General features: G+C 48.8%; 1 protein-coding gene across 1 annotated transcript in view; it reads right to left on the bottom strand.

Moving 5' to 3' along the window:
* The window catches only part of DOCK2 (dedicator of cytokinesis 2), a 369901-nt gene that overhangs the window by 33296 nt on the left and 311169 nt on the right, over window positions 1-25436 (bottom strand). The window contains exons 33-36 of the mRNA XM_033096340.1: window positions 19269-19417; window positions 12454-12539; window positions 5609-5765; window positions 3723-3763 (exon numbers count right to left, since the gene is read on the bottom strand). Of these exons, the coding sequence (XP_032952231.1) occupies window positions 3723-3763; window positions 5609-5765; window positions 12454-12539; window positions 19269-19417 (433 nt within the window). The remainder of the gene's footprint in view (window positions 1-3722; window positions 3764-5608; window positions 5766-12453; window positions 12540-19268; window positions 19418-25436) is intronic.

The raw sequence follows: 25436 nt of genomic DNA, 5'->3' as shown, positions 1-25436 counted from the left end.
CGCAGCACTGTGAAGCGCAGCTCCTACCCTCTCTCCAGTGTTCTCTGGGGGTAAAGGAAGTGCATTTCCTGGTAAAAAAGGAAGCGAACCCGGACCTAGAGACCAGAAGTTCCCACTGAGGCCCGGAGCTGTCAGCCAGCAGAATCTACTAGTCAACAAGAATCACACTCCCACCTCCCAGCCTTTTTGCAACGTGACGTCCCAATTCTGATCCTTTGGCTGACTGACAGTTGAGGGGTGTTGAGGACAGGGCAGGAACAAAAGGAGGGGCTTCTGGTCAATTCCTAGATAGTTGACACACACTAGGTCTTCAGGGGCGGTGAATTAACTTTTCTGTGCCTTACTCTGCTCACCTGTAAAATGGCAGTACTCACGGAACCTACCTGTGGAGTTGCTGGGCATATGAAGAGCCAAGCAGACCATGTATGAAGGCTCAGAAAGTGATGGCTGGCATTGCTGCTTCTACAAGTGAGTTTGCCCTGAGAGTGATTAGCCCGCAGCCAGCACTGAGCAATGACAGCTATTATCTATTACCACTGTGAACGTGGTTCTCCTACAACACATGGCCTCCTGCCACCGCTGGAAACAGAATTCAGAGCCCAAGCACCCCTGCTCTGGTGACTTGCATGTCACCAGGCACATTTATTTAAACCCAACTTTTAGTACTTTGGTGAAGAGAAGATGCTGTGATGCGATGCCCACTGTCCCTTCCTCTGGGAGGAATGGCACTGTCGGGAATCATGCAGGATTCTGCCCTGACTGTCTAAGTACAGGGGACAAAGGGCTTCCCAAGCAGTTGTCCCCAAAACAGGTCTCAATGCTCAGGCTTCGGTTCCTGTTAGAAGCAAGCTTTCTGCACAGAGTGTCAACGAGGAAGGACACGTTTAAAGTCCAAGGCCCCATAAAACACGGCCGGAGGCCAGCTGTAGGCTGCCTGACCTCGGGGTAGGGACTGCCAAAGGTTCTGAGGAGAAGGAAGGCCAACTAGTGGTTGTGAAACTAAGGAGCCAGGACACCTTAGTGACCTCTGCTCATTTGTTTATTCCACCAGCAAAATGGTAGTGAGCACACAGGCTGTGCTAGGCACTAGAGATGTGGTGGCAAAAGCAGACACAGTTCTCAGGATTTGGAATTCATAGTCTCGGGAAAGGGGGCAAATGTCACTCAAATAATCAAATAACTAGTTGCAAAAATACAACTGTGGCCCATGTTGTGAAGGAGAGGTCTCTGGTCCTGTGACAGCAGGATGCATCCAGGTGGGGCTTCTAGAAAGGTTTCCACAGTGAGACACTTGGGCTGGGATCTGAAGATAAGGCGCTAAAAGGGGGAGCATCTCGGATAGAAAGAGTCTTCCCTCATCTCTTCAACAAATGGGTGCTTTAGGTCTTATCAGTTCATCCTCCCAATAGTCCTTTGGCAGAGAACACTGAGACCTGTGCTAACGTAGCTATTTCTAGCTAGAAATAGGTAAAACAAGATTTTGAAACCAGCTATTTCTGCCTCTACAATCACAGCCTTTCCACTCTCTTCCCCCCTTAACTTTCTGCTGATCGATCAGAGTTATTAGTGAAATTGCACATGGCCTGCACGTAGGGAGTGTTGAGCCTGTGGTCCACCTTTAGAAACCCCTACATGCGTGGCTGAATCCCACCTTATCTCATCCTGTTTGTCCTTGGTCTCTGAGACGCCCCGATGACTGGAGAGAGAAGTCAGATGGAGAGCTCCCTGCTATTTTCAGCTCCTCAATTGGCCAAGCACTCTCTCCTCTCCTTTGTCAACTCAAGACTTTGGTGATCAACTACAGAGCCCAAAGGAAGATGCCTTGATGGGCCCGACGTGGGATTCAGACTCAAACACCTACGGATGGTAGATGGGCAGCTTGCGTCAGACACTCTGGTGAAGGTCAATGGGGGAAGAGAGACGTGTGATCACAGCCCCGTCTATAGGGCTTGCCACCACCCAGTCTGGGCGACTCTTGTCAGGACAGGATGAGGGCCCAGTGTGGCCACCATACTTTCTGAGTTTCTCAGGAGAAGAGGGACAGTTTTATTTTTGTGTTAAAATTTCTAGATTTTTAAAATTTGGCAACCAATTGAAAAATGTTTTAAAATACTACACCTGCCAAACAGAACAGATTTTCAGACTACATCCTGTTTACAGTGTCTGGCTTAGGCAAGTGTGGTTTCCCTAAATTACTAGAGGACTCACATCTCCAAAGCTTCTGGAGATTTGGGATTCGCCATCTGCATTTCTAAAATGGGAAAGAAGAGAGATTGGAGGGAGGGAACTATGTGCCAGGCGCTTTACCTATAGCATTTCATGTAATCCTCAGAACAGAAGGTAGAATGAAAACATCTGACAGGGGGGAACTAGTGCAGAGAGACTGAGTGATTTATCCAGGCTCACAGAAAAACAAGGTGAAGAACCCAGGCTCTTAGGAGCCCAAAGCTTCGTGCTACCATAGTAAGTCATGTCTAGTGCGGTGATATATACTCTCCAAACTCAGGACAGCCTGTGGAATTATCTTTCTGCCAAATGATAGTTCCTATTTCTGGAATCATACCAAACTAAACACGTCAAAATATCTGTCGTAATAGCAGAGTGAGTTCAGACTTGGAATCCCTGGCCGTTGACAGAATGTGCCAAGAGCCCTCGGGTTGCCGAGCTTGTTAACCGCGTGGTCGGTTCCACTTGGCGGGTTCTTGTCTCATAAAGATGTGCGTAAAGATGTAAGTCCAAGAACTTTGTCATTGTGCTATTTAGAACAGAAAAACGATGGGAACGACCTCAATGTTCAACAATACAGGGTTGGCTACATAGATTGTGGTATATTCTGGAAAGAGAATTTTATAGTTTTGTTAAAAATGATGTTGAAATATATCTGTTGACATGGAATTGTCACGCAAAGAAAAAATCATGAGCAATACGATCCTATTCTTGCAAAAATATGCATGCGTAGAATTCAGGATATATATGTATGTGTGTGTGTATATATATATATATACACACACACACATACATAACACGCACACATACATACACACACATATATACACATATATATATGGAAATATGTATGGATTATGGGAGTTTACTTCATTTTTTTGTTTAGTTTCTCCATATTTTACGAGGGCTTTTTTTTGGGTAATTAAATGTATTCTTTTTGTAAAGAGTAAAAATAACAATGATTTGATTTAAAAAAAATAAAAACTTTGGAGAAAAAAATGAGATTCTGAGAAAAACTGGCAAGAGTTCTCTGCTCTAAGCTAATGTCCCCAAAAACATCCTTCATGATATGTTCCAAGTATCTTTTAAATACCAGAAAGTGGCATCATGAATCGCGGCATTTCTTTCTCTTTGGAGATGGGCTGGCTAATGACCTGACTACATGCCTTACAAACCCTGGACTAAGGCTTTACACGCCTGCTTTGCAACAAATGCAGTGCCATTCACCAGCTCAACCCCCAAGGTGGGTTAAGGAAAGTATGATCTGTGGGTACCGCAAAACAGCAGGTCAGAGAACTCCAAGTGGAGTTTGGGGGCTGATAAGGGGAGAATGGAAGGAGCTGAATCTGGGGAGACTGATAGGAATTGTACACAGAAGGCCTGACTGCCGAGAAGATAAGTTTCAATTGTATTCTGAAGACAGCGGGGAGCCATCGATGAATATTGAGCAGGAGAGTGACACAGCAAGTCTGGGTTTTAGAAAACAAAAATCTTACCTTATGTACATCTCTTCCCGATTGTTATCTTTGTAGAAATTCTAGGTAGGGGAGAAAAACAGTGATGAGTGTTTTTCTTTGCAGAGCAGCAGGGGTGGAGGGTATAGTGATGGAGATGACAGGAACACTGCTATTTACTATCTGGGGGCCCTGAGATGAGAGCAAGAAAGGTACTTTCCTGAATGCATCAAACAGCCTCACTAGGAAATTCTGTCTTGAAAGTCAGTGCCCTGATCCTGAGGCTTTGAAGGGACAGAGGAAGTTCTCAGGGTCACATAGCAGGGGGTGCAGTTGAAAGCTCAGACCCCGTGCTCAGGTGGACCAGAGTAACAGCAACAGTCAGAGTGAACAGTAATCCTAATAGATCCCAGGGATAGTAACAGGTCACAAGCCCTGACAGTGCAGAACTATCAGGAGTTAGGATGAGATTCCATACGTTTAAATGAAAAACGTTTAACCTGGGCAAAGCGAAGAAGCCCGATTCCTGTTCCAGCGTGGGGCTCATTCAGACCAGTGGTCGTCCCAAACTCCTCCAACAGAGATCCTAATCCCACACATTTTCTGCAAGTCCTTACAGATTTTCAGCCAGGGGGTCATGATCTGACCCCAGAGCCATGCTTCGAGAAAGCCCCAGTTTAATCCAGGGCCCCGCCCTGCACGTGAGGCTCTGAGAGGGGCCGTGACATGTCCCAGGCACCCAGGGCACAGTGAGTGAGTGGCAGAGAGGCACTAGACCTCAGGGAGACCCACACCTCTGCCCCTCCCACCAGCATCTCGTCCTCCTCCCCGACACCATCCCGACACCAAAAACTAGCAGAGTCTAGCTGCTTCTAGAACTGCCTGACCCGAGCTTTTTCCCTGGTCAGTCTGACTGCTGGAGGTCCATTTCTTCAACCAACTCTTCCTGCCTCTTCATAGAGAGAACTGTGAAACTCCTGGAAACACCCTCTTCGTGCTCCATATGTAAATTGGGCCTGGCGGAGTTACGAGCAATGGATTCCTTTCTGCTGTAACCAGGGCTTTTAAACTCCTCTTAGCATTTTGGAGCATCAATGGCAATATGTACGGAGGCTGTTAAAAAGGAAACTGGAGCCGCGTTACTATGGAACTATAGGGACGGGATTTGTACCGCAGTTCTGGAACACGGGGAATGGCAGGGGCGTGCTGTGACGGTTGCCGCATGGTCTTTAGCCGACTTGATTCATTTAAACCACTTGGGGGGGTAATATGGGGGCCACGAAGCACTGTGGCTGCTACCACCTGTCTCGTGACATCACAGGACATAGGAAGGGAGCCTGTTTGGGAGCTGGCGTGTGGCAGGTACTGTGGTACATGGGTCAAGAGCCTGGCTTTGGGTTTAGCTACTCTGGTTAGCCTGTCCCACAGTAATTTTCTGTAAATTCTAATTATTAGTATTACTTTGTTCTGTAAGAGAAGGAAACTCATAGTGAGCATTTAACCATCGGCTAGGATTGTACAACTTGAGAAATGGGTACTATTATTTTCCCCATGGAATAGATAAGCAAACTAAACCTTCAGAAAACATCCTGGACTCATCTATTCTATTAATTATCAGAGGAAGGATGAGAACCCACAGGCTGTGTGACTCCAAAGCTCGTACTCTTACCCACTGTCTAGTGCTACCTTCTTTCCAGGCGATGTGTTAAGTGCTAAAGGTAAGACTCATTCCCGTTCCACATGTCAGGAAACCGAGGCACGGAAAGGGGAAGTGACTGGCGGAGCACGGGTTCCATCTCACGTTTCTCCGATCTCCAAAGCCCTGAGCGCTGCTTCCTTTTCAGGAGCAAGAGTGAACCCCAACGCCAGGCCTGCCCCCCGGACTGCAGTCCGACTGGACCCAGGGGGAGCTGGGCAGCCCCACATACCAGCAGGTTCACAGTGCAGCTCATGCGGTTGTCTTTGCTCTCGTCCGTCATCACGCCCCGGTAATCCAGCAGCTTCTCCAGGAGGCCTTTGACCAGGTTCACAAAGCTCTCCACACACTTGGAAATGGTGGGGTGTGCGACAGCACACTCCATCAGGCTGCGGGCACAGACGGGAGGGCAGTGAGCTCAAGGCCAGGGGAGAAAGCGGATGCTGGGCGGGGAGGGGGCTGGACTGGAAGGAGCTCAAGCCGAATGACCCAGTGACCCCCAGCTCCCCGGGTTCATGGGCTCAGTTTATCAATGTACTCAATCCCTTATTCATTTATAAACTTTTCTGCCCATACAGCAGTTCAACGGACTGCAAAGCAGTAGACCCATGTCACCGAAACCCATGTTATTCAAGGGTCAACTGTAATTTTTTTCCCACCATCGAAATGGGAAAAAATGAAAATAAAAATAAATTTGCAGTGTGGGCAATGGTGTGGGGGAAGTGGTCGCGGTTACATGCCCACATTGGGAGTACACCAGTACAACTTTTTGGGAGAGCGATTGTCACAATATCAAAATTGCAAATGTACATTTCCTTTGACCCAACAATTCTACTCCAGGGAATCTATTCTACAGAAATATTCCCAGAAGTATGCAAGGATATGTTTATAATACTTATAAATTATGTCTAATAGTAAAATAGTTGGAACCATCTTAAATGTCCATCCATAGGCAAATGGTTAAATAAATTAAAGCACATTCACAAAATGTAATTCTATGAAGCCATTAAAGAATATGAGAGGGGTGGCCTGATGTCTCCATTGGTTAGAGCGTGAGCTCTCAACAACAAGGTTGCAGGTTCAATTCCTGCATGGGATGGTGGGTTGCGCCCCCTGCAACTAAAGATTGAAAACGGCAACTGGACTTGGAGCTGAGCCGCGCCTTCCACAATTAGATTGAAGGACAACGAGTTGGAGCTGATGGGCCCTGGAGAAACACACCGTTCCCCAATATTCCCCAATTAAAAAAAAAAGAGAGCATAAGAGATCAATATGTTTTGACACAAAAAGCTGTACAAAATAGATAGTTGAGAAAAGTAAGTCTCAGAACAATATTTGTTTCTTATTTAACTAATTCACATAGAGGCTACTATGTCCCAGGCACTATTCTAAATGTGTTACCAATTTTAACTCATTTCATCTCCCACCGCAGTCTTGTGAGATGGGATGTTTGCAGATGGGGAAACTAAGACACAGAGAGGTCAATTCACTTGTTGGTCACACAGTTGGTAAGTATCAACGGTCTGACTGCCAAACGCTACGTGAATCGGAGTGCACATCTGCACCATGTGTCCGTGTGTTTATAAATGTGCGTGAAGGATAAACATCAAACTCAGTGGTGGTTGCTTCTGACAAAGGATCGAGGTTGGGGAAAAGAGGAAGGCGATGTTCAATTTTCACTTTAAATGTGCATCTGCTATTTGAAAATTTTACATTTGTTATAATATTAATATTTTAAATTTTAAAAACAAAAAATGTGAGATTCCTTAAGCACCTGTTAATTGCTAGGCACTATGCTAGGCATTGGGGGGGGGGGTGGGGAGAAAGAAAAAAAAGAAATATAAAAAAGAATCATGTGTCTATGAGTTTTCATTTGTTTGCCTTATTCCTTTGTTGCTTTCAGTTTTATATTCCACGGATGAGTGAAGTCATATGGTTCTGGACTTTTTCTGTCTGACTTTCTTCAATTAGCATAATAATCTCAAGATCCATCCATATGGTCGCAAACAGACAACAGTTTAGTGGTTACCAGAGGTTAAGGGGGGAACAGAGGATGGTGGAAGAGGGTCAAATATATGGTGATGGAAGAACTGACTCTAGGTGGTGACCACACAATGTGATACATAGATGATGTATTATAGAAATGCACCCTTGAAACCTAAGTAATTTTACTAACCATTTTCATCCTGATAAATTTAATTTTAAAACTCATGCCTAGAGCCCACAAGCTAGGTGGGGAGAGACAGATGGATTAAATTTTTTATTAATGATGATTTCTTATTAATCACTTATTCTGTACTAGTCACTTTTTCTTAAAAAATCATCACAGTAATTCTGATAAGTTATATATATATGTGTGTGTGTGTATATATATATATATATATATATATATATATATATATATACTTCACTTTACAGTGGAGGAAATTAAATGACCTTGCCAACATTTCTCTGGTAGTTAGCGGTGACCTTGAGAATCTAGACAATCACTGTTCAATATTTTCCCACAGAGAAATGTTGTGGTGTGTTCTCAGACATCTTGAGTAGACAAGCTTACCCGGTCTATTTGTTTCTGGCTACTCTCCCTATTGCAGCTGAAGTCCCAAGAGCTCGCAGAAGAGGCAAGGTGAGAAAAGCAAGGATTTTGGAGGGTCATTCCCTCCCAGAAGCGAAGCCAGGTTGCCAGGAGGAGACGTCTCAAACTGTGGCTGCGATCAGACAAATCCATCTTCACCGTGGGAGAAGCACCTGTTTCCTGGCTCTCAAAGAGGGATGCAAATTGCCCTGTGACTTAGGCCTGATTGGCTCAGTGACAGCTGTGCCTGACTCGGTCGGATCAGCCCTGCTCCCACCCTAATGACAGTGCAACCTCAGTGTTTGGGGTGTGATTTCTCACAGGCTCCCAGTGCAGAAGGCATCTCGGGGCCTGTGTTGGGCCACACCAGTGGTTCTCCGCCCTGGCCGCATGTTAGAATCCCCAGGGGGCTTTGACCAAGGTCAGTGCCCACCTAGGTCCATGACTTTGTATCTCTGGGGGTGGGAGCCAGGTAGTAGTATTTTACTTTTTAAGTTCTCCAGGTCATTCTGATGTGCAGCCAGCATTAAGAACCACTGGCTTAGTCCACTGCTTTGCAAATTGCAGTGTGCATGGCAATACCTGGGCATTATGTCAGTCGCTTCTGATTCAGCAGGTCTGGCCAGGGCTTGAGAGTCTTGTGATCCTAACTCTGGTCATCTTTTGAGAAGTAAGAGCTTAGAAGAACAAAGTCTTGGTGTCATGCAGGTTGTCATGCGAGGTCTCAGCTCCCACTCCCCGCACAAGAACGCAGGATATGGTGAGGCCCAAAAGGAACACCAACGGAGCCATAGATAGGGGTTCACACCACTATATTCTCGCTGGCGGCATCCACCTTTCTGCAATCCACAATCCACAATCCGCTCTTGCTAGCTCAGCCACCATCTTCTTGCTAGGCCCCCATTTGTTGCTAACACAGCCACGCAGTTATATTAGTGGCCAATGGCTCACTGGTTACAGCTGACGTCCAACTAGCCACAGCTGATGGCCATCCATCCAATCACAGTTGATGGCCATTTACTACCTGAGCAAGCACCTTTCTATGTGAGGCCGAGAGCCTGGAAACTGCACTCCTGGCTCTGTCCCCACACTTGGCTTTCTTAGTTTCTCTATTCTTGAGGCAAGAGGTAGGAAAGCTGCTCATAAGGCCTCGGACTGTGAGACAAATGGGCAGATTTGTTTGAAATCATCCCTCCATCCACCATCCATCTATCCACTAAACATGTACTGTCCTGGAAACTAGGGGCTCGCTGAACTCCAGGACAGCACGGGAAGCAGATATATTCATAGAAACTTCCCATAATACATAGCGGCACCACCACTTACTGAGTGCCACCAATGTTCCAGAGGCTGTGCTAAGCCCGTTTTATTGATTATCTTGTTTACTAGTCGCATAATCTCCTTTCAGTATGAATTATTAAAACTCTCAATTTATAGATGAAGTACATGGGGCGAGGTTCTAATCTTGGTCCTGCCAAGGTCACATAGCTGTTCCACTCCCTTGTGGCCCACCATGGAGTGTAAGTGACAATGAAAAACAGCTGTGCGGATATCCAGGAGACGCAGATAATTCGTCTCTCAGTAGAAGGAGGGATGGCAGAGTCTCTGACCCGCCTTGGTGGGCTGGAGGGAGCTCACCCCTCAAATTGATCTGCATTCAGCCTGGGAGGCCTTCAGAGGAGGAGTCCAGGCCCACACTCTCCATCAGCCTTGACAGAACTGGACTTTTCATTTATTCCTTTAAAAACTATGTGTGGAGTGCTTCTTATGACAGGTGCTCTTTCAAGTATTGAACTGGTTGGGTGGATCCAGGCCCCAGAACACACACTCTCTGTCCCCTTTAGCCTTTGAGGCCCCTCCCTTCTTCTAGAAATATCCCCAAGCAGATGGAATACAGGAGGGCAGAGTGTGTCTGTTACTCCATCCAATGTGGGACCCTCGCGTTAAGACAGACGTGGAAGGGCTGGAGGAACTGAAGATGACTAGCCCGGAGGAGAAAGGACAGGTAGGCTTATGGCTTTAAATAACCACGTCACCTGGAGGTTAATAATAAGAACAGCTAATATTTCTGGACTCCCTACGAGGTGTCAGAAACTGTGCTAAGCATTGTACATGGATTTTTTTGGTTATTCACAACAAAAACTCTACGAGCCGGACAGTAAGTATTTTTTATCCCCAATTTGCAGATAAGGAAACTGAGGATCAGAAAGTTCAAAGGAAGGATCGGGGACTGGCCACTGGATGTTCTGGGGGTGTCCTGACTCCTCGGAGTGCGCTTGATTAGGTTTGTAAAAAACGATTCGCACTTCTATGTCAGGAGAAAAATAATGAGCTGTTTTTCATTTCCTTGACCTCTAAGGGTTCCTTTTATAAATAATCACTCAGGAAGGATTTGAAAATCCTGCTGATCATCTGAAGACTGCCACAGAGCCCCATCCGCTTATAAAAATGGAAATTGCCAGCAGGATACACAGTTTCACTTCTGGTCAATATTTAGATGTTTCCTTTTTACGACTTTAAGATAAACATTGACTCAGGCAAAATGTCACTTTTTCCCCTGGACAATCAGCCTCAAGACCCACCTAAGCGGCAGAAAGTAGGTTTGTCCTTCTGGCTGAGTGGCATTTGCATTCTAGGTGTTTAGTGAGGGCTGTGCAGAGTGACAGCAGGGGGCTGCCTGAGGCTCCACTGCGCAGGGCTGGGAGGGCCATGGAGAGGGTTAGAGCCAAGTCCTTTAGTTTGCTCTTGTTAAAGGTACAATATCCAAGGAAGACTGGGGGGAGAATCCAAACTCAGAGTTATATCAGGGAATGATACAAATCACAGAATCTGCAAGGAGGACATTTGGGATGTCTGACCCACATTCTTAAACCTGGGGAGACGTCTGGGGGGTTGGGGGGCAGGTGGCAATTACCATGGTGCCAGAGCGGGAGGGAAACCGAGAGTCAGAGATCACGGTCCATCTATTGAACTTTTTACCTGCTTCGTGCCTGATGCTGTAAGTTACTCAGTCTTCAAAATCACCACAGGAGGCTTAGTACCCCCCTTTTACAGATGGGGTAACAAGCTAAAGATGTTGCACGACTGGCCTAAAGCTGTGCAGCTGCGAAGTGGTGGAACCAGGAATAAAACCCAATGTCCTCCCAAGACATACAAATCACCCATATGCACGTGAAAAGACGCTCAACATCACTGGCCATCAAGGAAATGCAAATCAAAACCACAGGGAGACGCCACTCCACACCCACTCGGGTGGCTATTAAAATCAGTAAGACTGATATTAACCAGTGCTGAGGAAGACGTGGAGAAACTGCTGGAAGGAATGTAAGTGGTGCAGCCACTTTGGAAAAACAGTCTGATGGCTCCTCCTGAGGTTAAATACAGCGTCACCACATGAGCCAGCAATTCCACTCCTAGGTATATAAATACCCAAGAGAACCGTAAACATCTGTCCACACAAACACTTGGACCTGAATACTCAGAGTGGCATCATTGCTAATAGCCAAAAAGTGAAAACGGATGAATGTCCATCAATAGATGAATGAACAAACAAAATGGGTTATATCCAAACAATGAAATATTATTTGGCAATAAAAAGAAATGACGTCCTGACACAGGCTACAGCATGGATGAACCCTGAAAACACGCTATGTGAAAGAAACCAGTCACAAAGGACCATACACTGTAGGATGACATTTATATGAAGTGTCCAGAATAGACAAGTGTAGAGAGGCAGAAAGCAGGCTGGGGGTGGGAGGGAGGATGGCTAAGGGGTGAGGGGTGCTGGGTTCTTTAAACAGGTAACAAAAAGGTTCTAAAATGGATTGTGGTCTGGATGGCATGGCTCTGTGACCAGACTAAAAGTCACTGAATCGTACACTTAGGTGACTTGTCTGATATGTGAATGATAAGCTGTTAAAACGATGTCCTGACTCCAAGTCCAGTGCCCTTGCGTGCCGTCCACTGTCCACAGCCCCTGTGCACTCACTGGGGTCTGGCAGAGCCAGGTCGGGTCTCAGCTTGTCCACTCACTAACTTGTCCTAGTTTCCCGGGACAGGACACTTCCTGAGCCTCAAGGGCCACCTCTGTGATATGGGAATCAAAGAGTAAACTCGACAAAACAAGACAAAGTGGAGAGAGCACTGAGGACGGCATCTATACACATCACTCATGACCAGTATCGGTCAAAGATTAAAAAAGGAAAAACAGCAAGAATCATTCCACAGCTAAGAGATAACAAACAGGAACGTTTTGGTGGATTATTTCTCTCTTCCCAACACAGCAAAGTTTCTTTTCATCTAGCTCATTCCATCACTATCAGAGAAATAGCCACTCCAGAGAGGGATGTGAGGTTTCTTCTTCCCGAACTGGAGTTTTTTCAATACCCATGAGCCTCCAGGTTGGTCTCCAGGGAAGGACAGAGCCACCAGAGGCCCCCTGAGTCCCGGCCCTCGGCCTTGAGCTGACCTTCCCCTCCTCCCATGCTGGGCACCAAACTTACATGGACTCCAACAGCTGCATGTACTGCTCGTCCCCTCGGCCCCCTTCCACTTCGTGGTCCAGCTTGAGGATGATTTCATTTTCGAACTGAAGAAGTCGGAGATGAAAATCAAAATTGACAACATTAGGAGACTGTACGTTGGAATGAGTCGGTTCATCGTTTTCACCAAAGCTTTTGGAAGCACCATCATCTGCCAGGTCAGTGCTGGGATGGGGCATGCAACAGAGAACAGGGTGCTATGCCTGCCTCGTGGGGGGTTCCAGAAAGTGAAGAGGAACAATAGACGATAAATGCTGTAGCAGAGCGATGGGCATAAGAAAGGACAATCAGGGAAGACTCGCGGCCCATGACATCGGAGCTTGTTCTCAACGTTTATATAGAAGTGTTGCAGGAAAATGAAAAGGGAAAGCGCGTGCCAGGCAGAGGGCACGGCGTGTGCAGAGGCATGGAGGTTATGTGGCAGAGCATTGCGTCTTCAGGGAATGGCCTGTTGTCATGGGCAGCTATTACTTCTGCCAACCTGGTCTTCCTTTCTCCACACGGTGGTGATCACCCCAGCCTTAGTCTCAGTCTGTGGGACTCAGGTGGGCTGACCATACCTCCCGAGCTCTAGCTGTGGGTACATGACGTGGGCCTATCTCCTAATCAGTATCTTTTATCATCCGGACCCGAGGATTAATAAAGGTGCAGGCAAAGCCAGGGGGACACAAATCTGACGCTTTGTTGGAACTCCTAGCAAACAGTCTTTCTGCTTTACTTGAAGATTGAAGGTTGTGAGCCCTGGCTACTGGAGATGAAAGAGCCTGCCTGAGGATGACACCAATACAGAGGAAAGCAGAGAGGAGGAGATGGAGAGAGACTGAAACCAGATGTTATTGCTGAGCCCCTGGATCCAGCCATACCTGAAGCAATCATATTTACATGAGCTGGCGCCTCAGAGAATCAATACTGGTGACAACTGTAATGAATGATCAGAGATCAGACTAGTTAAGTAACCTGAAAAGAAGTCTCCTACAGTTCTATCAAACGTTGTAACACTGAAGTCAGAGTGTTCTGTCTTTCTACTTTCAATGCCAAGACGCATTTCATCCAGTTGAACTCATGGCTTATTCAACAACATTTTGAAGGTCTATATGGTGTCTTTTACATGACTGCAAAATGGTCTGTATTGTTTTAACATCATACCCTGCTGAGTCCATCCAGATCATGCAGTCCATTCGTCTCCCATTTTACCACTAAACAAGAAACTGGCACCTGGAGAAGGGAAGGAGGCCCTGGGTGACAATCACCAAGGTCAAGGGAGCCCTGGGGTGGTTCTAGCTCCTAAGCCAGCCTCTTGACCCTCAGACCTTACAATAACTCCAGGAGGTCTGGAGGCCAGGATCGGTTTCAAATGCGACCATGCACAGAAAGCAGCCAGCCTCTCTCTGCTTGGCACTGCCCTCAGTAAGCGTCAGTTATGATTACAGATGAAGAAGTAGAGGCTCTGAGAGTTTCAATGGCGTGTCTATAGTCTCAGATGAACGGCAGAGACCTTTTGGCAGGCTCCTTCCAGCACACAAAGCCCAAGCCCAGTCTAGTTGGCTGGAATCTTCAGGTGATGAAAGGCAGGGGCTTGATTCATGTTTCCCCTGATCCATGCATCACCCGTCGTGCCACTGTTCCCTCACCACGGTGTGCCAAGGACCGAAGGAAAGGACCAGAAACTTCTGCTGAGGCAGCGCAAACAAGAAAGAATTTCCTGTGAGTTTCCACCTGAGCAAGATTTATGGCAGGAGATGTACAAGGCCAGGAAGATAGATGGGATTGTGATAAATATGAAAGGAAGGGCACCAGGTTGGGGGAATGGAGTGAGCCAAGGTGTGGAGGTGGGAGTGAGAAATGAGGGGAGTAGTTCAGGGGGAGCAGAGTCCAGACAGCAAGGGCTGTCCTGACTAGAGACGCCAGCAGTGCTGGGCCTGGGGCAGGAAGCAATGCAGCCGAGGGCCTACACGAGCCGGTCGGAGGTTAGGCTGTCTGCTTTAACCGTCTCCTCTACCCGCTCCCTGCCTTGGGGAAGCTAGGAGGTCTTTCTAATCCTCAGCTTCATGGTTTGCACCAGGGTCGGCAAACGTTTTCTACAGAGGGCCAGGGAGTAACTAGTGTAGGCTTTGGGGGGTCAATCTGCACAGTGACTCAACTCTGCTGTTGCAGCACAAAAGTGGCCTTAGATGATACGTACACAAATCGGCACAGTGGGGCTCCAATGAAACTGTTTACAGAAGCAGGTGGCAGGACAGACGGGGCCTGCAGGGCCACCATTTGTAGACCCCCTATCGATAAAACAGGCATAATCGCGGTACAGACCGTGTGGGGTGGGTAGTCAGGGGGACTTGAGGGGGTGTTCGACATAAAGCACTAGAGGAGTGCACAAGCTCAAGTTCGCTCCGGGGCTGCTCGTCCACTTAGGACGGCTGCTAATGTTATTGTTATGACTGCTGGATGTCACTGGAAAGCAGCTCTCGGGGAGAAAACCAGCACCTTTTCTCGTCTGGGTGGTTCTGGGTGAATGCTGGCACGATTCCTCGGCCTTTGGAGCAGGGAAGTGATGGGGTAAATAAGCGCTTGTCTCAGGGTCACAAAAGCGCCTGCGGGGAGGGAAATGACAGGGTGCCAGGGGATGTGCAGAACTGGGTGACGCTGCACCACGCCTGAGCCCTCTGGGGAGGGCTGGGGAGTGCAGGTCTCAGTCAAGCGTACCCCCGGCAGGCACACGGGCGCCTGCTGCTCCCGGCAGCAGCTGTAATTAGGAGTAGCTAGGACCACAGCCCTGGGCCTCAAACAGACTTGGTTTCAGTCTTGCTTTGACCTTTTCCCCTGCCATGTGACCTTGGGCAACTCAATAAACCTTTCTGAGGCTCAGTTTTCTCACCTATTAAATGGAGATTTCAAACAGCACCTACTTTATGGTGGTGAATGGGAAAACCCACGTCAAAAGGCCAGCTTGACACTTGGCACAGAAGTGCTCGATTTCTGTTAGCGATGGCCATGAATACCCTGTGGACGGGGTCCTCATCATTTGCCTCATAACCTCATTTAACCTTTACAACAGCCACGGCAGTGGCCATCCCTTCTCTTCACCTGACGCTATAAAAACATGCGCTGCGAAGTTCCTCCCTGTGCCCAGGCTTGTCCTGTGACATGTGGTGGGGCAGGGTCTAAATGCCTCCATTCATTCTGGAAACACTGATGTGGTACCCACCGCATTCATGTCAGATAGTGGACAGATGCTAGGCGTTCAGGGCCGAGAGACAAGCGCTGGCCCTCAAAGAGCTCACAGTCCCATGATGGAAAGTGAGCAGATCGTGGTGCTGTGAGGCCGGGTGATGTGCCTGAGTCCACGTGGGAGGACGAGAGGCATCACTCTGACTGGGGCACAGCAGTGCCAGCCACGGTGTGGCCCACCCGAGGCCCTGCTTGCTGAATCTGCCCTGTCCACAGGTGGTCTGGGGGGAAGTGCTATACTCAGGGGGGGTAAAGATTATCGGTCAAAGGCAACAGCCTTCTAATTTGGGCGAGAGCAGGAGACAGGAAAACCTGGCAATGAGGTCGCCAAAGAAACTCAGAGCAGAAAGGAGATTGCCCTGGAGCCCGTCCTTCCTTCCCTCACCCCTGTGCCCCTCAGTCTAACTTCCTGTCCCTGTTCCAGCCCACGTACATCCTGCTTGAGTAAGTCTATGTCTCTTGCATCCAGATGAACCAGTTCCCCAGGAAGCAGGAAAGGCTTCCCCAAAATGTGAGGCCTCCACTGACGGATGACCTTCAGGTGAAGAAATCAAAGGGAGGACCCGAGCAGAGGCAGGACAGGAAGAGAGCAGCAAGAGAGCTGCAAGATGTCAGGTGTCAGGCCAGAGGCCAGTGTGCGCTGGGAGCAAAGGCCCTGCTAAGATTTCTTCTCAGCTCTGCCAGTTCCTTTAAGACACCCAAACTTCAGAAAGGGAAACCTATCATCTTCCAGCCACGTGGTTCTTCTCTTATCTGATTATTCTGGCATCATGCACTAACGCCGGCTTGCACAGGAGCCCTTCTGGATTTCAGACCCCAGTTCTGGGGTTCACTCTGGATCCAGCCATCAGGGCTCCATGGAGCTCACGGGGACCTTGCCTCCTTCCTCTCCTGGGACATTTTCCATGGCTTGCACCCGGGTCTGCTCATCCCACAGCTGAGCAATGTCCAAGCAGGCCAGGTGGTTTTCACCTGGAAGCTGCCCCATTAGTCAGCCTAGCCTGGCCATCCTGTCTCATTCAATAAGGGAGGAACAAAGAGAAGCAATTGGGGAAGACGCTTAGGATGGACCCATGCCTGGCGTGGGGAGCCCAAGGCTAAGCCCGTTCATGGAAAACAGGCGGGTGCATGTCACGGGACGGTGCGGTCAGGAAATCCCTTAGAGCAGGAAGATCCCATTACAGACCAGCCTCTGAAGACGTGAGGCCACCAAACCCCACTGTCAGGACGTGACCCGGAAACGACTGGGGCTTGCTTCTCTTCAGGACTGTCAGGTACCTGGAGCAGTTTCTTTTGCACATCTGTTCCCATGACACCTTCTAAGCTGGCTGGGACGCACACCTCTGGAGGGAGTGCTGATATGAGGGTCAGCACGAAGCCTTTCAGCTCGTGTCGTGTGCCCTTCACATGTCCCCAAGCTTCACAGACTGTGCTTCCCCTCAAAAAGCAGCAGATTCCAAACTGCCTTCAAACACTCAATCCAGGGGTCATGTTCCCTTCCCCCTGTATCAACTAGTTGGATATGGTCTCTCCCTCCATCTGAACTCCTCAACCTGCTTTCTTTACAGGCTCCCTGCAGAGAGGCAGCTGGTTACTGGCCTTTCTGGGATGAGAAAGCCCCCCTAATCCCTGAGCAGGGAGAGTACCCTCTCACAGGGTGTCATCACAGCTAACTAATCTCCTTTTCCTCTTAGAACGATGTTTCCCAAAGTGATTGGCAGAATGGCGCATCCAATAGATGTTTCTTGCACACACCAATTTGAGAAATGAAGCAGGTCTTCTTCCTGGACCTTCTCCGTGCCCTGACTATGGAAATGTGCGCTGGAAATCTCCAGAAGGGGTGATGATACACAGAGGATCCCAAGGTTTTAACCTCGACCCCCTCTTCCCGCAGCATTGGGTGGCATTAGTGCTCCACGGAGCGCATTTTGAAAAGCACTGTCTGACAGGATGCCATTCATTCTCTCCTTCAGCCAACCGAGCCGCAGCCATACCCGCGGCCGGAGAGTGCCGAGGGTGCCACATGGGTTTGGAACCACAGCAACCTGTGTGTTGCAGCCTCTGCTCTGCCTCTTTCTTGATGTGTGACCTCGGGCAAGTGGCTTCCCCTCCCTGAGCATCAGTGTTTTCATTTTTAACATGGGGATGAGAATACGACCTAACTCACAGGGTTGTAATCAAGAAGATCGCGTGAACCCATGTACGGAACGTACTTATAGTTCCTGACACACAGTGAACACCCGGTTGATGGTAGTCAGTGGTGTTGCCACCATCACCGCTTTTGTTCCAGAAGGAGGAGGAGGACACAGAGAGAGCACAGAAAAGAGTATAACGCAGAGCAGTATATAGTCATCATACCTCGGGCAGATAAAATGGCATAGGAACAGGGAGCAAAGGATATAGCAGAGAAGGGCTTTGCAGGATCTGTAGGAGTTTAGAAGGTGCTGGACTCTTAGTGTGGCAGAGAAGTGGCGGGAAGAAGAAACGCATGAAGGAGGACACTCACTCGGGCCATGCCTTTCAGGGGAGCTGCAGGGGCGGCTGGGGAATAGGTGAGGTGGGGGAAGAATTGGAGAAAGTGGCTGAAACGTTTGCCTGCAGGTCAGAAGAAGGAGGGCCCTGAATGCAGGCTGACAGGTTTGGCCTCTACGGGGAAAGGGTTAGAGAGCCAATGCGCAAGGGAGGGGTCAGATCCGCAAGGCGTTTTAAGAAAAGCTGTTTGGAATCTGCTGCCTCTTAAGTACGGGTTTTAAGGGAAATTATCTGGTGGCGGGATATGGTAGGGAATGAGGCCGAAACGCTGGGGGAGGCACGGGGAGGAGCCCAGTTAGGGGTGAAACCAGGTGAGAAGGTGGGTGGAGAGGACCGGAGGGTGACATCTGAGGGGACCACTAAGCAGCCTGCCAGGACTTACAGACCAACTTGCCTTTGCTCCTAGAGCGACTGAGCCCAGAAAATGCTCTTCATCCTTCAAGTTTGACAGGATTTTCAACGCAAATACTCAGCCAATGAGCCTGGCCTCACACAAGCGGCTCACTCCTTGCCTGCTGGGGAAAGCCGCCTATTCCCACGCCAGAGCCACAGGTGCCCCCCAGGCCGGGCCTCTGCCTCCACCTGCTGTCACCTTTGACTCACGGCTGACTGTGACACACGGCAGGGGCCGGCTTTTTCTAGATAATACAGACCTTCCACGTTATCTCAGAAGAGAAAGTGCCGGACAGGTGGTGTGAGATCAGGGCAGGTGGGAGCGGTGGCCTTTGGACATACCTTAGGGGTCCTCAGGTAGAGAAGTAGGAGTCTCACATTGGGGAGAAAGGACCGAGCGAATACACAGCAAGAAAGCGCATTTTAATTTTGGCTGCGGGCAGGAACGCGTGATAGAACGCGGACCACATCCGATCTGCCAGCTCATTCCTGGTGCATAAATAAAGGTCCCCATTCTCCCGTCAAGCCTCTGAATGGAGCCCAAGCAGATGGAACCAGGATATCATTATGGGGAAATGGGCGGGGGATTAGAGATGCTGGGATGAGTTTCCAGCCGCATTTGTTACCTTTTTGAAATCCCCACTCTTTTGATATTCACACAGCATCATGTCGAAGAAGATTGGGATGGTGGCTTTCCGGAGCTCAGCCTCGGGGATGAGCGTCATCTCTAATATCGGTCCCACCATGCCCGGGATGAAGCAGATTTTGTTCTGGCCTGAAAGAGAACAGGGGCACGGCCACATAAACCAGTTTGCAGGATGCACGGGGCCACCTCGGACCAAGCCCGGGGCAAGGCAAAAGGGAGGCAGAACAGTAGAAACAATGGTTAACGCTCATATCGTTGTTCACCCAGAGCCAGGCACCATTCTGAACGCTTTCCATATATTAACTCCTGCAAGAGACAGGCGCATCCTCCCAAACGAGCCCTGTTATTAAAGATAATAACACTGCGGTGTGTGAAGCACGTCTGTGTTTACGAGGCTTTTCACCTGCATGATCTCCTTTGCAAACCGGGCCCTGATGGAATATGTTCGCGATGCTAAATCACAGGGATATTTGAAATTAGGCCTGTCTGCAATGCAAACCGTGTCCCTGAGATTTGGAAAACATGCGTCCACCAACGGCTTTATAAAACAAGAGAAGCAACATTTGCTGCTGCGAATCTGCTCTCATAGAATGGTCAGCAGAATAGTAGGGGTGCAGACATCGCTTTGGGGTCAGGTGAACTACAGCGCCTCGTTTCTTCTGCCTCATTTGAAGGCTTCCCTGTGCCCCCTCCCCGTGGTGTCGCCATTCTAGCCACACTGGCCTCGTTCCAGTGTCACAAATTCATCTCGCTTCCCCCACTGGCAGGCCTGTGCTCACACTGATCCTTGGTTGATGCTGTTTTTCTTTGCTGCACCCCAACACCCCCCATTACCACCTGGCTTCCCCTGGGTGGGTGCCGTTGGATGGATGTGTTGAGAAAAGCCCGACCACACACCCACCCCACCTCCAGCTCGGTCAGACACCCCACACTGCCTTGTGCTCTGTCTTCTCCCCCAACTTTGCAATGGTGTCTATATTTGTGGAATCGTTTGATAAACGTCTGCCTCTCCCACCGAGAACCTCATGAGAGTAGAGACCATGTCTGTTCTCACCATTGTATCTGCGGCACTGAGCACAGGACATATGAGATACTCAGTGAATGTCTGTTGAATGAAGAAATAGATTTGTCTAGCTCCTCCACTCCCTGGCTATGTGATTTGGATACGTGTCTTATAAAACTGCAATAACAAGGCCCACCTGTTGAGAAGACCATGTGAAAATATCCATGTGTGTACTTAGCAGGGAGCCTGAAAGCACCAGTGCCCAGGGGCCTGGGTTGTGTGGCCAGTTGGTTAAGGTCACAGATTCCGGAGCCAGATTCCCTGAATCTATCAATTGGCTCCACCATCAACTAGCAATGTGATATTGGGCAAGCTGATCTCATCTCTTGGAACCTCAGCGTCCTCATCTGTAGCACGGGAAGAATAATAGTAGTTACTTCACAGGTTGTTGTGGAGAATAAATGAATTATGATTGATCAAGTGCCCAGGACAGGGCTTGGTACGTGGTGCATTTATACAGTGTTAATAATTATGGTTGTGATGTTTGGCCAAAATGAGTCACAAAGCACAGCCTTGCTGAGCAGAAGTGAGAAGACTGCTCAGAACACACAGATCAGATGTGGCTGAGAAGGGGAAGAAAGAAGGGTACTTGGGCATCGCAGGTTTTCCTGGGGTGCGAGGGCAGGCCCATCCAAGCGGCCCTATTACTGAAGCTGACGCCCGGGTGTCTCATCAGCAGCTGCCTCTTTCTCCTCCTGAGAATCAGAACCAAGAAGCCCATCCTGGTTTTCTCCACTGTCAGAGAGAACATTGCTGGGCTTCACCTGGGGCAGAGAGCTCCCGGGGGCAGAGAAACCCAGGTGGTACGGCATACAGCCTGGCACTGCTGCTTTTGATTAAAGCCCAGAAAAGGAGACGAGAGGGAAGGCAGCAGAAAAGTGAATTTTCATTCAGCCGAAATGAGGCTTAATGTCCGAGTATTTCCCCAGAATTCAGATAAAAAAGGCACCGTCCTAGGAATATATTCAGTTAGTGAGAATGAAACGGTGAAGTCAGGCAGAGAGTTGAGTGAAAGATAAAGACACTTTTCCAGGATATCAACTTCATTATATGACGCATTTACATTACAATTGAGCCTCAAGTCTTCGCTTTGGCCCACATAAAAAAAAAAGAACTTACTTTCTTGCAGGTTTATAGTAATTGCTAATCTAGGTTTCTGATTTCGTCCCTCAAGATCCTTTAAATCCACAGTGGGGTTTTAAAATTCAAAGTCGAGTGCAGTAATAAGTAGAAGGTAAATGGGAAATTGTCAGATAAGCCACCACGGAACAGAGAAATTGCTTATGCCACAGAGGCCATTAGAACACTGGAAGGCATTGAGTATGATAAGGATCCATTTAAGATGGTTTAAAATAAAGAGCAGACATGCCATAGGCCAGGGATTTCTTATAGACTTTTGACCTGAATTCTCTGCAGTCAGTTGAAGAAATGTTTAGAATTGGAGAAGAGGAAAGAGAGATGCCGGTCTCTAACTACGGCGTGATCTCAATGGCCCTTCCAGGGCTCCATGGAGAAATTTCATTCCTTTACATCGGAAATGGAATTTTAGCACATGGGATTTTGTGCTCAGGCAATCCGAATGTGTGCGCGTGTGTCTTTATATAAGTAGATGCATGTGCATGTGAACACACACACACACACACACACACACAGCATATAGGTGTGGCTAATTCAGGGCAAACCCATTTGGAAAAAAGATCCTCATTTGAGAGACACACCTCTGCTGTATTTGAAAGAAGGAAGGGAATTGGTGAGAGGGTCTTTCTCATCGAGTGAAGGCTGAGTCCCACTAGGAACAGTACCCATTAGAAAGGTTTTAAAAGTGCCAGTGAGCCAGCAAGATCCATGCGAACGCCGACTTCCAGGGCTGTGGGAAAGGCTGCGGGGTAATGAAGGTCAGAGAAGAGCTCAGGTGGGAGGTGGAAAGGAGTCCTGCGTGCTCTCTGACCTCGGGTGTAATCTGCACAACGGCCTCGTCAGTCGTACCTGTCAGGAGGAGACTGTGAGAATGAAGGTGAGGGGTCTGAGAGCACTAAGACGAGCTGACAAGACAGAAAGGAAGAAAGAGGTCAGAAGGAGGGGAGGGCAGGAGCACGGCGGCAGACAGTCATGACGCGGGCCGAGAACGGAGCGGGGCAAGTGGCTCACCGTACGCACTAGGGGCAGGAGGGCACTCGAGCTGGGAGTGTACGGCTCTCTAAAGACTGGCACGGACTGTGAAATGGACAGGGATGAGGGCGAGGGATGGCCCTCTGCGAGTCTCCGGGGGGGCTCTGCCACAAAGCTGGGCTGATCAGAAAAGATCACTCACTCAGTTCAGAAAGGGAAGAAAGAAGGCAGCGCTCTGCTCCCGCCTGGCACTGATCTCGGACAGGCAGGCAGGTCTCTCCTCGTCACCTGAACATGCCTGGTCCCAGCTTCCTGCAGGCCCCGCAGGAGCTCGAGGCCCACAAGCTGGGTCAGGTCCCGCCACAGGCGCTGCATGGCCTGTGGCTTTGCGCCTGTCATGTACCGTCCCTGAGCCTGTGTTATCTCATCTGTGACATGCAAATAATGATAGTCCCTGCCTGGCAGAGTCGTCGAGAAGCTTACAAGACGTAATATAGACAAAGGGCTCTGCATAGTGCCTGGCTCAGTAAGTGCTGAGGGTGGTTGCGACGATGATGAATACTATGAGCTCAGCCTGTGCTGGGTTCTGGAAAGAAGCCACATGAAAAGACATGGTCCAGCCTCACGGAGTCCCCTGGAGCTTTTCATGAACTTTTCGGGCCGGTCAGTTTATTTGTTCGCCTCTAGATAAAAGAGCTGGAGTGGAGAGAGAATCAGCATGGCTGACGTTCACAACCCTCCAAACCCTTTTCTAGCCCATCTAAATATGTGGTAATCTGTCCTGAAAGGTATTTGAAAAGCCCCATCTGGGGATTGTGTTGATCCCCAGCTTACGAATCCTTCCATGGCTCCTGTGGCTTTCAGGATGGGGTTCTGCAGGCCCTTTTGGTCCCACGCTCCCTCTCCATGCCCTGTGGTGTCCCCGTCCCCTCTGCCCTCCCTCCACTGGCCAGCGGCCCAGTCCGCCCACACACCTGCTCCCTCCTCTGCCCTTCCCTCCCGCTCCCTGACCGCATTCCCGCTCTGAACCATCCCGCACATGCTCCCACAGGTAATCCCGACTCATCCTCTAAGGTCGTCCTACCCAACAGGAAAGCAACTGGCCACACATATCTTTTGAGCACATGAAACATGACTAGTCCAAGTTGAGATGTGCTGTAACTGTAAAAACCTACAAGATTTCAAAGAGTGAGTTCTGGAAAACAAAGGACTATATCTCCATACTGGTTCGTACTGAGTACTGGTTAAAATGATACCACTTTGGAATATGGGGTTAAATACAACATATTGTTCATTTCACTTTTTTTTTACTTTTTACAAAATGTGGACACTAGAGCATTTAAATTCAGGCAGGTGGCTCACAGGTGTGGGCTCGGGAGCTCAGGGCTCCCCTCTTCCCCACTGAGGCCATCTGCAGCCCGCTCACTAGGCAGGAGTCCTTCATAGACTCTCTGGGTGCCCCAAGCTTCTGCCCTATAGCTACTTTTCCTTTGCAACCATAAGTAAATAGCTCTGCAATGAGTATGCTACAGTTCAATGCAAAGATCACATCTGTGAGGTCAGGAGCTAGGTCTCTAACCTGTTTTCAGTCGTAGCCCCAGCCACTGGCCGAAAGCCTGGCATTGAGAGAGTGCTTGTATTAGTTCCCTGTTGCTGCTGTTATCGATGACACAAACTTCATGGCTTAACACAACACAGATTTATTATCTTAGCCTTCTGCAGGTCGGAAGTCTGAAATGGGTATTGTTGGGCTAAAAATCAAGGTGTGAGCAGAGCTTCTTCTGGAGGGTCTAAGGAAGAAACTGTTTCCTTCCCTTTCCCAGCTTCTAGAGGCTACCCACATCCTTTGGCTCATGACCCCTTCCTCCATCTTCAAATCTCTCTGACTCCTCTGCCTCCCTTTTTGTAACTTATAAGGATCCTGAAATTGCATGGGTTCCACCTAGACAGTCTGGAATATTCTAGTCATCTTCAATAGCCTTAACTTACTCATGCCTGGGAAGTCCACTTTGCCATGTAAGGTAATATAGACACAGGTTCTGGGATTAGGGCATGGGCAGCTTTGGGGACCCATGATTCTGCCTGCCACACTGCTCAACATTTGTCAAGTGAATGAATGAATAAATGGATGGATGGATGGATGGATGGATGGATGGGCGGATGCCTCTCTAATCCCATTTTCTATATTTCTTCCCAGCAGCTTCTCCCCAACCCTTAGCAGCCATGCTTGCTTAGGCTGGTTGCTCTCCTGAAATGCTTGCCCTTTCCCCAGTCTTTCTTTCAGTCCTGACATGGGCCACCCATGGGTCTAATTCAAGAGCCATTCACCCTGATGGAGCCATCCTTATTGTCCTCACTTATCTCCCGTTTGCTTTAATTCCTGAGATTCCACCATGGATTGCACATGAAAGAATATACTCTTGGTTTGCTTTTAAACTATTAGGTTGTTCTGCTTTTAGAATTAATGTGGTTCTTCCCAGCAGGGCAGGGACAATGCCTCTCCCCAGTCCCCTGGAGCTGAGCGAGCGCCGAGCTGGGCATTCCGTAGATGCTTAAAAAGTAACGGCCCAGTTGCTGTCACAGCTCTGCCAGGAGTGACTTTCCTATAAGTGAGACCATGATGCCAGCCGCTGGAATGGGTCTTTCTTTTCCACGAAGGCTGTTAACACAGCAGCCTGATGTTAACCCAAGTGAATGTGGAGAGCTTAAGTGCAAAGTCACTTTGACAAAATGTGCATTGCTTCACTCCAAGCAGAAACAAATGTTGTGATGCTACACTGTCAGGAAAAGCACATTACACTTGGCAACATCCCAGGAACCAAAACCGCAGATGGCATTAATCCTTTAGTGGCCGGGTCCTGGTCACAATGGGTGGTCCTTCTCCCCCTCGAGACCTCCCTGCACCTACCCACGGGTACACACACGCACACGCGCGCGCGCACACACACACACACACACACACACACACACACACAG

This window comes from Rhinolophus ferrumequinum, chromosome 24, assembly GCF_004115265.2.
Source record: "Rhinolophus ferrumequinum isolate MPI-CBG mRhiFer1 chromosome 24, mRhiFer1_v1.p, whole genome shotgun sequence".
Taxonomy (NCBI): domain Eukaryota; kingdom Metazoa; phylum Chordata; class Mammalia; order Chiroptera; family Rhinolophidae; genus Rhinolophus; species Rhinolophus ferrumequinum.
This window is presented reverse-complemented; position numbering and strand designations above follow the sequence as displayed.